Here is a 14,530-nt window from a genome sequence, read left to right as displayed (position 1 = left end):
CCAGAGTGTCTCTGGGACGGATGCACTTAGTAATCAGAGAGCCATCCTTGGCTATGTAGGTTTCGACCTGAGGATCATCATCCTCATGGTCAGTAAAGACCTCCGGCTGATTAACCGGGTGGTCAGGAGGTGGTACAAACTCTTGAACCATCCTTGAGGTACTCTCCCTACAAACGGTGCCAAAGGTTTTGGGTGTTTTTGTCCCTCGGGAGAGTTACAGCTCGAGGTCTGATTCGACTACGCATGTACTTGCAAAACAACGGAGACTCCGGGTGGTTGGAGCTCCGCCTCCGACGATCAATTAAGTACTTGAATATGAATGGGAGAAAGTGCGGAAAAAGAGATGAGATCTTCTCGGATTCCGAGATCAGGTGATTCTCTTATGTAAGAGAATGTAGGGTATGCTGTAATAATTGTAGATGCCCCAAAAATGGGGGAAATCTCTCTATTTATAGGGTCATTGTAAAATGTGCCCCTGATTAGGTCACTCTGACCTAATTATTCTGGGTTGCGCCGGGATTACGGCTTTCTCGGGATTTGGGCCATTGAAGGCCGCCTTTTTCTCCTAAGTTCTAGGAAGGACACGTGTCGAATAGAGATTACGGTTTTCTCGGGATTTGAACCATTGAAGGCCGCCTTTTTCTCCTAAGTTCTAGGAAGGACACGTGTCGAATAGAGATTGGCCAAATTTTGACCAACCAGGGTATGACACGTGTCGAATGCTGATTGGGCCACGTGGCATGGGTAAAATTACCCAAAACATGAACACCAATTACAAATACTTACAGTTTCACTATCAAACCGTAGCTCCCTTGTGAAGCTGTGACCACCTTCCTCAACATCACGCATGGCTTCAGCTAAATCCACCCACAATATATCCTCTAACCGATTTCGCATCTTATCAATTGGAGTATCAAATTAAAAATTCGTCAAATCCACTCCTAATTTATCAACGCCTATCAAATTCAATTTTGATTTCATTTTCATCCCAGTACAGTACCTTCAATCCACCTTCACTCCCTCTATTTCTCTTACAGAGTTTTTCGAGAACAACTAAAACAAAATAAAAAGAGGAAATGAAAAATAACTTTTTTTATTTCCCGCTCCTCATTTCGTTTTCCGTTATTAGCAAAGTCAGCTACTTGCTCCGTTATACATGTTGGCATACATGTTGGCATCTTTGGGCCCACTTCCTTACACCAACTTCAACTTATTAATAGAATTGCCATCCTATATGTTTCTAATCTTATAGGAACTATGCGACAGGGGTTAATCGTAAAAGTTCAAGAACCATCAAAAGATGAGATTTAGAAAAAGTTACAAAAGTTTTAATAATTCCTTTGAAAATTTCCAGTAATTTCTAATCTTTTAGAATAATCAGGTACATAAAATTCTTTATGTGTAACTAATTAATCTCTCTGAAAATCACTATTGAATATCTTTAATGAATTTATTTACTAAGATCAAGTTCAAAGGTATTTGGCCCAAGCAACCAGTAAAACCTCAAGGTCCCAAACTTCTTGTAATCTTCTTTTTTTTTTATTTATTCAAAGCTTGTTAACATAAATGATGGCTTTATTTGGAGCAACTCCAATCATGACAGGGCTTGTACATAAATAATGGAGTAACTCTTGATAGGCCATCAAACATAGAATGATTTCTACAAGGTGATCAAAGCACCTTACAGTAATCAAAAAGGCATTATAATAATGTAACATAACCTATCCTTCTTCAATTTCATTCGATGATTGGCAAGAATTTTCAGATTTACACTAATCAAATGACCGGAAAAATTAGAAGAGGAGCAAGATTCAACACCCTGTTGAAATGAGTTTGATCCTTCAGAATGTGCCTACAGTACAACCCATGCTATGTTTCCTGTCGTAACAAGTTTCACGTTTTTCTGGTAGGTAGGATAGGGGAAGGGAGAAGAGGGGGGGAGCTCCACCAGCTAATGTTCAAGGTGGAAAACATATTCTGTCAGGCGCTGCAATTTACTGGGATCTAATTTCTGTTCTGTGGTTACAGATTGCTTCTTCACAGTGAACATTCTGGCAGCAGAGTCCAAGCACCAACCCTCCACCAAAACATCTATATTATACAAACAAAAGAACCATGTCAGAGATAAACAAATGTAAACTACCTTTCCAACAAATGTAAATATGCCAATGTGAACAATTTGACCAATGATATCAATAAGATATAAAAAGTTGATATTTGAAAACTATATTAAGACAATTTTAATAAATACCTAAATGACTGTTTAATCTTAGCTAAAGCACGTAATTGGTCACAGTGGTGTATGTGGATAATGTAAAAGACATGATTCATTTCACAAAGCTGATTTAGCTTAGACAGAAATTGACATAAAAAATCACCTGTGCTTTACTAATAAAGGAAATCAAGCAAATCAAGGCTGCTTGTGTCATCTATTCATGGACTAGGGAGCAGAATACTAGGAGAAGACATTGGTAGCTTCAGCTACGGGTTTCCTTCCTAATTCAGTAAGTTGGCAAAAAAAGAAAGCTTCAACTTAGAAAAAAAGGCACAGGCAGAGTTAATTACTATCTCCGTTACATATTATTTGCAACGATTAGACATTTTCCCTCTCTACTTTATGTCAAATCGTTGCAAATAACATGTAACGGAGGTAATAGATAAATTGTTTGAATAAAGTCAGCTCCATACTAAATGTATCCGTGTCTATTATACGAAGGCCGCAAAATCGGGGCAAAACTCTAGTTTATAAAGAGCAGCAAAGGCAAAAGTGAAAAAGGAAAGCCTTCCATAGTTCCATGCGAGAAATTATCAATACATGGGCCTATCACTAAATTATTAATGAAAAACCCCAAGGGTTTGCAGCTGATCTCTTCTTTAAACAAGAATAATTTGAGTTGACATAGCAGAAATATTCATTATCTATGATTCTTGGAGACCTAGAACAGCTTTATTATTTTATTTATTTATTTTGGTACTTGAGTACTTCGTATGTACATGCTGGAAAAATAGGTTAGCATGGTGTAATTTAGCCTTCTAGTTCTTCAGGTTATCAAATAAAAAGCATCGCGGTCTGGGTAAAAAACCAAAAACTATTTATTTCATATAGTCTATACTTTGTTTAATCAATTAGACAAAATTCCTGTCATTTCTAGGCATAGAATAGATCTTAACTCGAATAAACTTTTGAGTATAATAGACTTCGGAAGACAGCAACCTAAAAGGCTTTAAATATATACATGTACCAACCAAATACATAGCTTATCGTAGCATCAAGGAACAATAGACCTTTGCAGAATTTTTAAGCTATCCTTGGACTAAGAATTTCCAAGACTACAGTTTCAAGTTTTATTGTTAATTTATAACAATCATTGGGAAATCCTTTTTTTTTTTTTTTAATAATTTAAAAAAAAAAAAAAAAAAAAAAAAAAAAAAAAAAAAAAAAAAACACCCTATCATTATGAAGAGTTAAAGTAGGATCTAAAAAATTAAAGTGATCCAAATTATGGTTTGGAGGGACTGATATTCAATAATATATATATATATATATATAGGGGAAGGCTCTCGTGAGAATTTTTCTTATATGAGAATTTTTCTTATGTGAGAACACTCTTTATGTTCTAAATTTTTACTCGTATGTTCTAAATTTTAAATCTGATGTTCTAAACTTTTTTTTAGGTGTTCTAAATTAAATCAAATGTTCTAATTTATTACTCACATGTTCTAAACTATAAATTAGTTAAGCTTGATGTCATAAATTTTAAATAACTTGTTCCAAACTTTTAACTTTTATGTTCTAAATTTTAAAACGTGTGTTCTAAGATTATTAATTATATGTTCCAGATTTTCTAAGATTTTTTAATTATATGTTCCAGATTTTAAAGCGTATGTTCTATTTTTTTTTACTCGTATGTTCTAAATTCTTTACTCACACTTTCTATATTCAATATCAGTTTCTTCTAAATTTTTATTCACATGTTCATAATCTTAAATCAAGTGTTCTAAATGTTACTCATATGTTTAAAATTTCATAAAGCAAATTTTATAAATTTTTAATCACTTGTTATAATTCTTAAATCAGATGTTCTAAACATATTACTCACACAAATGTTCTAAATTATTACTCATATGTTCAAAATTTTAATTTGAGTCACATGTTCTAAATTTTAACTCGTATGTTCTAAATTTTTACTCACATGTTCTAAATTTTAAATCAGTTCTCATATAAGTATGAATTCTCACATATGGACCTATTCTCACCGGATCCCTCCCCTATATATATATATATATATATATATATATATATATATATATATATATAATAAAAACAAAAAATTAACGGCAGGGTTCTTAACACAAAACAAGAAAAAGAATCAAACAGGGGATTAGCCAAATATATTTGGGAATTTTGAACTGATTATATTAAAATCTTAAGAATGAAACACAATACTCTACCAGATTACTGATTAAACAAAAAATACAGTGAGCTTTAGTTGAAGAGACCACTTCAATAAAATCATTAAAGTATATTTTATGTTATTTGTGCTATTGCTACATAATAGAGGAAAGAAAATAATGATTTTCTATGTGTCTGAAGGTCTGATAGATCAGCATGTCATATGAGATCAAATACACTTACATTTTGTCACATCATCTTCACTCATTCCCAAAAATAGTGCTGTATCTTGAACACTAATGGTTGAGTAGCCAGCAACAAGTAGCTGAAACATCTTCTTGGTATAATTATCTGCAAAAAGAACTAATTAATTTCGAGTAATTGAAAAGGCAAAACAAGTTACATCAATTGTACATTGCAAGATCACATGCACAATCATAGCAAATGATGCAAAAGCATTAGCTAAAGGAAGTTAGAGTGTTTGGTACAGGGGATTTAGGAAAGGTTAAGAGAATCAACAGAGCAGGTTTTCTTTATTATTGTTTGTTAGGCCATTTTATTCACTCCCTACTCTCTCCTTAACCCCAAACTCCTTTACTTTGATTCAACCTTCCATGTTTCCATTCTCTTTCCCTAAACTACCACCACCTCACAATCATACACCCAGTATACCACCACTGCCAACCTCATTACCACCACCACCCTCACTAGCACCACTCCAGCACCGCCATCATCGCCAAAACCGTCATGTTACACACTTCCTATATTTCATCTGCAGATAATAATACTTCCTTCGTTTTTCATCTGCAGATAATTACAGTTCCTTCATTTATACCAGTACATACTCCATCCATTTTTTAAGTGTTACTAACCCTAATCAGCCATTTTTCGTAGGTATTGCACTTCCATTTTTCGGCAAACTGCTACATTGTTATTTTTTTTTTTCTCTTATCTCATAATCCCCACTTATTTTTGTTTTTTTCTCTCACAAAGCAAATGCATGCATGCATGCCTTTTATCTGCTTCATTGTTGTCTTGCATCAGCGAGAAGATTTGGAGAAAGGAAATCCAGAAAAGGAAAAAAGAGAGTCAAGAAATAAGGTACAGCAAAATAAATTAAAAAATTACACAAAAGATACCACGTGTCAGTCATTCCCAAATGAAAATTCAAGTGCCATTGGTAACCAATATGTTGGGTGCCTACTGGCTTAGAGCCCTAGAAAACTTTAAGAATGTCTTAGATGTGTGCATTTAAAATTATAAATTGAACCTCAAAAACCACAAATGTAAGTTTACTCCTTAAATATTTATAACCATTATTAAAGTATTTTACAAAGATGTGTGCATTTAAAATTTTAAAAATGACCTTAAAAACCGCAAATGTAAGTTTACTCCCTATATATTTATAACCATAATTTAAGTATTGTACAAATAATATCTGCTATTAGCATTTTCTTTATTCCATAAGATTCAACTTTCGTTTTCTTATTGTGTGACTTTGTACAAGTGTTTTTTTTTTTTTTTCACAAAGAGTTTTCTAATAATTGGTTTTGCATAAAATGACCATGTAGAAATTTAGAACTTGATTCAAAATGCTACTCTCCATCACATAATAATTGCAAAATTTTCCTTTTTAGATGTCCTGTGATAGTTGTCAAGTTTCCAATTCTAATAAACCAAAAGAATTTAATATACCAATAAAGTATATTGCTAATGGCCAAAATAATATAAAAGGATACTCCCATAAAATCAATCAATCACTACACAAGAAAATTAATACTTCCTCCGTTTTTTTATTATTGCACCATAGGGGTTGGGTACAAATATTTTGGTAGTGAAAAAAAGTAAGAGAGAGAAAGGTAAAAATACAAAATTGCCCATGTGACATATTTATAAATTAAAAAGTAAGTGTGAAAAGCAAGGGTATGTTGGGTATTTGTAGTGTGAACACAAACAATTTTTTTCCTAAAGAGGAAATGGTGCAATATTTGTGAAACTTCCTAAAAAGGCAAGTGGTGCAATAATAAAAGAACGGAGGAAGTACAAGACAGGGCTATAGAGGGGTAACTATTTGTAACAAACGCAGTTGGTAAACAAGTGGGAAGTAGTCACTTATAGATTGAGTGACTAATTAATCATAATCCTCTATACCAGGAGAACTTCATTCTCTTTAAAATATTTAATCAATTTTTGCCTCCAGTGACATCAATTGCTCATCTGACTCAGAAATATGTACCCAAAGGTACATCTGACTTCTGTTTACCTTGTTTGGCAAAATACAAACTAAAGAATAGGCATTTTTACAAAGTGGCTCCTACAATTTGCCAAACAAAACTTTATTTTTCCATTTTCTCATGGACATGCATTTGTTTTCTCCTTAAATCTTGGAATGGAATTCAGTTGTTAGTTTGTTCTTGTTTATCAAGGTAAGTGTTAGTCTTAGCACTCAAACAAGGCAAATTAATTCAATAGAAAAACTAACCATGAAGTCAGCCTACACAGATACCTTTTTTTTTTTCTTTACAAGATGACTCTATTGTGTCCAATTTTTCTTGTAGAAAAGTCAAAAATGCTAACAAGATAAGGCCATTATCATCACAAGCTTTGTCAACCATGAGAATGTCTCTTGATGATGATGATAATGTACTACAAGTTCCTTGTGTATAGCCTTCATTGAAAAGGATTAAAACTCAAAAAAGCATCACTTGATTAGAGAAAAAATTAAACAAAAATCATTACATCTTTGAAGAGAATGTTTAGGCTTTGTTCTCCTCACCTGAAACAAAGTGTTCAAGCTATGTTACTTCAACACCTTGCTTTACGTCAGGTGTCGCGTGTTGTATCGTCCAACACATATGACAGGACACCTAAATACATAGTAGCCTTATATAAAATTTTATAAAATATGGAGTGCCAGATTCCAAATCTAAGTCTCTGCAAAAGTCTAGTCTAATTGAATTTTTATAAGAAACAACATCATGATAGATCTTGTTAAATTCATCTTTAGTAGGTCAAGATTTTTCCGTTTTGGTTCGATCTAATCTGATTTTAACAAGAATAAGTAATACTTTGTAACAATTAAGTTAAAAGAACAAAGAATCCCATTTTTGAAAAGTATGATTAATTTGCTAACTTTATATGAAAAATTCAATAGGATAGTGTCGGATTATCACTTAATTAGATTTAGATGCACGCAACAGGTGCTTTACATTACAGAATATATTTACAACAACCCATACTATAGTTAGCACTGAAAAAAATACAATTTAAAAAGAGCTCATATAATGTAAGGGTGTTTTTAGGCATTTTAAGTGAACACCAAATGCCTAAAGTGTTGAAAAGTATTATAGATAATTTCTTTTTGTTTTCAAAAGCCAAATTAACCAATACTCTAATCCTCCTAATACCACATACTAAAAAAGGAAATCTACACCCTAAAAATGGTAGTTTTGGCCAAATTTAACAAAAATACGTAGCAAATTACATATCGTACCGAGATTAACTCACATTAAAGATAACTTTCAAAAGCAACAACAATAGAAAATCTAATAAATTCATCAACTAGCAGACCATAATTACGAACAATTTACAACAATGAACTTCAAGAGTAATAACAAAAAATAAGCATAATGCCATATTGTCATAACCAACATATATATTAAAAATAATATAGAACTCTCGTCATTATTATTTGTATAGTCTTTTTGTTTCTCAATTTACACTATTTTTTCCAGCTTTTATTCAATTAATTATCTTGCTATGCTCTTTTTTATTTTAGGGCAATTCCTTATGACAATTCATGTCAACTGACCCAAATCACTTAAAGACTAAGGTTTTTTGTTTTTGTCGTTGTTGTTTGTTATCACCAACCAACAACTACCATTCTTCACTTTTCTTACTCTCCTAAGAATATTTTGATAGTAAAATAACAAAACATTAAATCTATATATACATTAAAACTCATGGCAAGAATTGTAATCATGCCACGTGCCATTATTCTTGCCACGTGTCGTCATTCTTGCCACATGTCGTTATTCTTGCCACGTGTCGTCATGACTTCATAAATAATGTAGGGTCATGTCATATTAAAAACGATCATCAATGTTTCCTCACAAAAATTTTATGTTCATAAATTCTAAATTATTAATTGAACTTATATATATAGTTTAATATAATCTCATTCTTCCATTTACTCATCCATAATTCATATAGGTTTTATGTATTTAAATTATGTTACACAAAAATACATAGCAATTTCAAAACCACAATATGTGTTTACCTTGAAGAAATTTTTAATGATAGATAAAAATTCCTTGAAGTATAAAAGTTCGATTACTGCATATTTCTTAATGAATTTTGATAATGTTTAATAATAATTACCAAAAATAAATAATAAATAAATAAATAAAATAAAAATTATAAAACCATCAATAAATTTCACTTTAATTTATTATAATTTTTTTATATACAAAAAATGACCTGGGACATGGCTCGGGCCTAAAACTAATTGGGAATAAAATGTGTAGAGCTGGACAAAGAGTTTATGAAATTAAGTTAATTTGACAAGCTTAACAACCATGATCCCAAAGACGACTACAAGAGGGAAACATCTTATCCACATAGCCATTCCTACTTTAGGCACAAAAACAACTATCACTTTCCAATGCCTATATTAACACAATAGCAAGTACTACCTCCGTTACAGGTTATATGCAACGATTAGACATTTTTCCTCTCTACTTTATGTCAAATCGTTGCACATAACCTGTAATAGGGGTAGTATATATTCTTTCAAAACTGATATAGGACCATTAAGTTGCTCCAAGCTATTAGAAGAATTTCTCAAAGGCATAAACTATGCTTGAGATTAGGATAATGTCAATTCAATACAAAATCAAATAACTATAATAAAAAGGAAAAACTCAGCACGCTTGACTAATAGCTATTGTTCGAGCGAAACTAAAAAATTTCAAAATACAATGTATGCCAATCTACTAAGCCAGACTTTGTAACAAATCATAAAAAAAATGACAAAGAAGCAGAACTCCATGTCTCTTATAAGAAGTAGCCTCTTCACCATTCATTCTCATTCATAAATAAAACACTTAGACCTCATAGTTTTTGTGAATTCTAAGGCTAAGACTACCTCCATAGAAAGTCCATTTACTTTCAATACTTTCCAAACATACAATACAACAATAACACCACCACCAACAACAACAACACTCTTCCTCCTTAACTCAATCTGGTGTATTCTATGAGATTAGTCGATAGGTGATAGGTGGTTTTTCAATAAATCACGATTTAAAACCAATTTAATTGATTTACGGCAGCCAATGGCAAAGTCCACATATTACTAAATCATAACATACATAAACAATACTCAATCATCATCCCAAATATACATAATTCAGCAGTACACTATTAAAAGAGGACAAGTAAACAAGTAAAAGATTAACCCGAAAACGCAGCAACAATGGGTTGAATTTCAGGGCTCCAGTCAAAAGAACGAATAGCTTCATAAACACCAGCATAATCCCTAGTCCAAAGCCTCTGACCAATTACCCAAACTGCAATCACCTCCGGCTGATTCTCTTTAATCGCCAATGGCATAGATTTCCAAACAAACCTCGCGCTATTACTGTTAACATATAAAATAACCAAAATTAGGGTTTATCGAAAACAAATTCAAACCTTCGAACCCAAATTTGACGAATAAACTAACATGTCCCCAACATAAATGTGCCCTAATAGATGAACTGCGTAAGGCAAGTCGTTCTGGAAATTAACACCTTCTGCTGAAACCTACAACAAAAATAGCGATGAATTGATGAAATTCGGAGGTTTTTGTTGGGAAATTGTGAGAAGAAAGAGAGGGAGAAGCATACCTGAAGCATCAAATTGTCGCAGATATCAGCGATTTTGTCGTAGGATTTGGAAGCAATTGCGTCAGTGAGAAGAGAGAAATCCATTGTTGTTGCTTCTTCTTCCATTGATGAGCTCGCAAGTTTCTGCTAGTCTGCAGGATCGATAGCAGAATGGATTTTAAACTTTGTTGAGCTTCACGCAATTTATATATGGTGGGTTTAGTCTAAACAAAAAATTGTCCATGATCTTAACTCTTAAGTAGGGTTCAGCCGTTTAGGTTAGGTCATATCAAGTTTCGTGTCAAATTCAAGTCGGATTATGTCGGTTTTTTCTGACTTATAAGTCGGGTTCAGGTTGAGTTGGGTAAAATTTGATTCAGACTATGACAAGTTTTTATATGGTAATTAATGAGGAACATTGTAACACACTATGCTCAATTGCTTATCAACATTTGGATCAGGGTCGTCTCAAGTATTTAGGGCCCTGTGTTAATTTTTAATCTTAGGCCTTTTAATATGGGTAAATACAAGTTAATGTCCGAGATACACAAAATATGTTTATCACATGTCCGAGTGGGCGTTCTAATGAAAATTATATTAAGGTATGCATAGAAAAACGTATTCTAGATTTTGTATTTTACGTCAAGTTAAGAAAACGTTCGGTATTTCCGTTCATTTTTCAAAATCCTTCAATTGGTAGACGCAAGAAATAGGCCAATTCAGTCGCCTTTTGTTCCATTTCTCGTGGAGTCAAATTCTCATCAATACGAGTTAAAGGAATAGCTCCTTGTCCTCTGATTTCCAAATAAAGAACACGGCGAGTATAAATACCCTCTTTAAGTTCTATTCTAATAGACTGAATATCTTTTATAAGATATCGGAAAAAGATGCGATAATTTTTTTTTCAGGGAATCCCCGCGCGAAAAATACAGACTATTCCCTTTTTTCTATCAAATCGATCATAACCACTACCCACATTCCACGAAATTGCACACCACAAATATGAGCTAACAAAGAGGTCGGCAATCTCATAGAAAGACATCACGATCCCTTGTGGAAAAAAAAGAATTTGCTAGGGAGGAAATAAAGATATCAAATTCTTACCAAGATAGCTGGAAATTCCAACCAACAAGGATCCTAATGAACCGAAAAAAAAGGATAAAGGCCCAGCAGAAATTACTTATTTTTCGAGATCCCGTTATAAGTTCTACCCATATACGTTCTAATCATCAATTCATATTAGATCCGGTTGCATTTAATTTGAATTGAAAGAATACACCAAATGAATTGTACTTTTCTTACTCTGTCTTGTTCCGATGTAACTCTCATCAACTAGTCCTATTTTGATGTCAGAGGTGTTTCACTTTTATTTCTTTCTATTTTTTAATATAGTTCGATCAAAATAATAACATCTACCCCTAATATTGTATTGTCATTTTTGCCGTTTACATCACATACATAAGAGCTCGTTCATTTATGTTCGGAAGAAATCATGTGTTATACCATTCCGCTAAACATATATCTCTATTATAATTCAAGTCTAAGTTTTTAAAAATGAGATTTTGACGAGACGATCTAAACAATTTTATTTTTTTGAACATGAAGAAATAAAGAAGCCATTGCAATTGCTGGAAATACTAGGCCTACTAAAGGCACAAAAATTGAGGGAAAGTTCATAGTTGTCATAGACCGGTACCTCGATTTACGATATTGTAATTGTACCTTTTTGTTATATTTTTGTTGTTATTATCTTACTCCCTCTGTCCCCAATTGATAGTCACTTTTGAAGAAAAATCACGGGAATTAAGAAGAATTAAAGAAAGTACATTGAAAAAGTAAATTTACATTAAGAATGCAAAAAAGTAGAGAGAGAAAGTAATTAAAGTACATGGGAAAGTAAATTTACATGGGAAAGTTAAATTTTCACAAATATTTTTGCAAATGTTAGAGAATTTTGGTAAAAAAAAAAAAATAATATTAATGGTACTTGAAAAAAACAAATGTGACTAACATTTTGAGTCATCAAAAATGGTAAAAGTGACTATCAATTGGGGATGGAGGGAGTATTATATTAAAATTAATTAATTAGAGTTCTATAGAATGAATATACTATAGAATAAGTACAAGAAATGTAGAACTAAAAAAGCAATTCGATTTCTACATATAATATATGATAATCGTGTTTACTTTCTCATTTTTTTTTCTTTCTTTTTCTTTTACTAATTCAAGAAAATCGAAAACTAGAGGATTTATTATAAATTCAATTTCCAAAGCAGTCGTTAGAGTTCAATCTAAGAGGTATTTTAAATAAAGACTCCCCGACGAAAGATACAAACAAAAAGTTGTTTTTATTGGAATCTAAAGGAAATAAGCATGGAGGTTTTTGGTTCGCGACATCCTAATTTTGGAATAAAAAAGCTTTTTGACACAAATATAAAAATTGCCCTTTTATCCTCGCCCTTATTTTTATTCAAAGGAAAAAAAAGCATGCAGCTGAAATAACTCACTTAGAACGCCTTTTAAAAGATAATGTGGTACGATTGGATCGAATGAACAAAACCTTATGGAATAAAAATTTGGCTGCTTGTGACCCTTTAGGTACTGTCTTATTCAATGTTTGCTCAATTACTCATTTACCCGCAAATGCTATGTAGGCGTTCGGTTCAGCAATAATGATATCCCCCAACATACCAAAGCTGGCAGTCACCCCACCAGTAGTAGGAGATGTAAGGGTTGATACATAAAATAAATTTTTATTTGATTGATAATCATATAAAACCGACGAAATTTTCACCATTTGCATTAAGCTCAAGCTTTCTTCTTGCATGCGTGCCCCCCCCCCCCCGGAAGCACATACTATTATAAGGGGGATTAATTTATTGGCAGCATATATACTCAATCAATCAGGTGATCTTTTTCCCTACTACGGATTCCATACTGTCTCCCATAAATTGAAAATCCAAAACACCAATTGCTACAGGAATACCGTTTAGTTGACCTATACATGTTTGAACAGCTTCAGTTTAACCTGACTTTATTTGATAAGAATTAATATGATCTTTATAAGCTTCCTCCTCTGAATGAAATTCGAGAGGATCCATACAGACCATACCTTCATCCATAGGATTCCAAGTACCAGGATCAATCAGAAGTTCGATTCTATCTGAACTACTCATTTTTAAATAATATCCACATTGTTCACAAATACCCATTTTTTTTACTAAAGTAATTTCTTGTAATTTAATGCATAACAATTTTTGCATTGAACCCACAAATTTCTATATTTTTTGAGTTACATCAAGATTAGTAGAATTTTTTATTTTAGGGAAATTATTGTAGTTCGTGATAATTCTTTTACTGAAACTTTCGCAGGTATTTCCACTTTCATTAAAAAGTAACTTAAAATGTAACTATCACTATAATTGTCACTATCACTTAGGATGGAATTGCCACTACGGATTTGAGAATGAAGATAATTGGCAATGCAAATTATTAATGTGACTATTCCAACTATCTTCAATATAATCCATGGAATGATCATTATAAGTATTGCCACTCTTAGATCTAAAGTTCAGATTACTTGAATTCCAATAATTCGAAAAGGAACTTTGTAGTTCATTCAGAAAAGACAAATCTTTTTCAATCTCAAAAATTTGATTTTCAATATCGAAGTAAAAGGAATAATCGTTCCCTTTACTATCTATAAGTAAAAAAAGAGTATAAGAGATGAAATTCCGAATGTCCATGACGCGAACTAAATGATCAACATTATAATAAATAGACTGTCATATTTCTCCAACTATGAATGTTTTTTTCCTGTATCATTTAGACTTGAATCTTCCGTTGTACTGGTATTTTCAGTAGGAACAAGAATGTCCATTGATTTACTTAATCCACACATGTATCTGTGTTCTAACTCTTTTTTAGACAAGATCAAATTCATAGTGTTTTCATAGAGTTTTCTTGCCCCCCATTCACATGAAAAAAATCGACAAATAGTCATTATTTGATGAAAAAAATTGAACATTTCTTGTCAGAATAAGCATCTAGATACAACCGCTCATATTATTAACTAAATATTAATGAAGTATTATATTGAAAGAAAGAATTTTTTTCTCAGAAGAGAAAATTCACGCGTAAGAGAATGTTAAGAACTTCGATTTTAGAATTGGAATCGGGTTGGTATATTTTTTATTTAAAAAATCGAGTTCGAGCAGAGTTGTTTATGTTGATTGTATAAGAAAAAGAAAAAAAAAAAGACTACTTGTTT

At 32.2% G+C, this 14,530-nt stretch overlaps 1 protein-coding gene across 1 annotated transcript; it reads right to left on the bottom strand.

Annotated features, from left to right (window-relative positions):
* Window positions 1-1,707: 1,707 nt before the first annotated feature.
* LOC145556098 (COP9 signalosome complex subunit 8-like) lies at window positions 1,708-10,472 on the bottom strand. Its single transcript, XM_081617771.1, has 5 exons — window positions 10,282-10,472; window positions 10,119-10,198; window positions 9,853-10,034; window positions 4,637-4,744; window positions 1,708-2,091 (listed from the first exon to the last, which is right to left on the bottom strand). The coding sequence occupies exons 1-5, from the start codon at window positions 10,384-10,386 to the stop codon at window positions 1,952-1,954; spliced, it is 615 nt and encodes a 204-aa protein (XP_081473897.1). The 5' UTR covers window positions 10,387-10,472; the 3' UTR covers window positions 1,708-1,951.
* Between the last annotated feature and the right edge of the window lie 4,058 nt (window positions 10,473-14,530).

The sequence above is a fragment of the Chenopodium album genome, chromosome 8 (assembly GCF_948465745.1).
Source record: "Chenopodium album chromosome 8, dcCheAlbu1.1, whole genome shotgun sequence".
Taxonomy (NCBI): Eukaryota; Viridiplantae; Streptophyta; class Magnoliopsida; order Caryophyllales; family Amaranthaceae; genus Chenopodium; species Chenopodium album.
This window is presented reverse-complemented; position numbering and strand designations above follow the sequence as displayed.

What these genes read in the sequence shown, in the direction of transcription:
- LOC145556098 (XM_081617771.1), bottom strand. Translation starts at nt 10,386, where the DNA reads ATGGAAGAAGAAGCAACAACAATGGATTTCTCTCTTCTCACTGACGCA. An exon ending in GCGACAATTTGATGCTTCAG is followed by an intron (nt 10,199 to 10,281) that starts GTATGCTTCTCC and finishes TTTTTGTTGTAG; the next exon opens with GTTTCAGCAGAAGGTGTTAA. An exon ending in CATTGTTGCTGCGTTTTCGG is followed by an intron (nt 4,745 to 9,852) that starts GTTAATCTTTTA and finishes TTCTTTTTGCAG; the next exon opens with ATAATTATACCAAGAAGATG.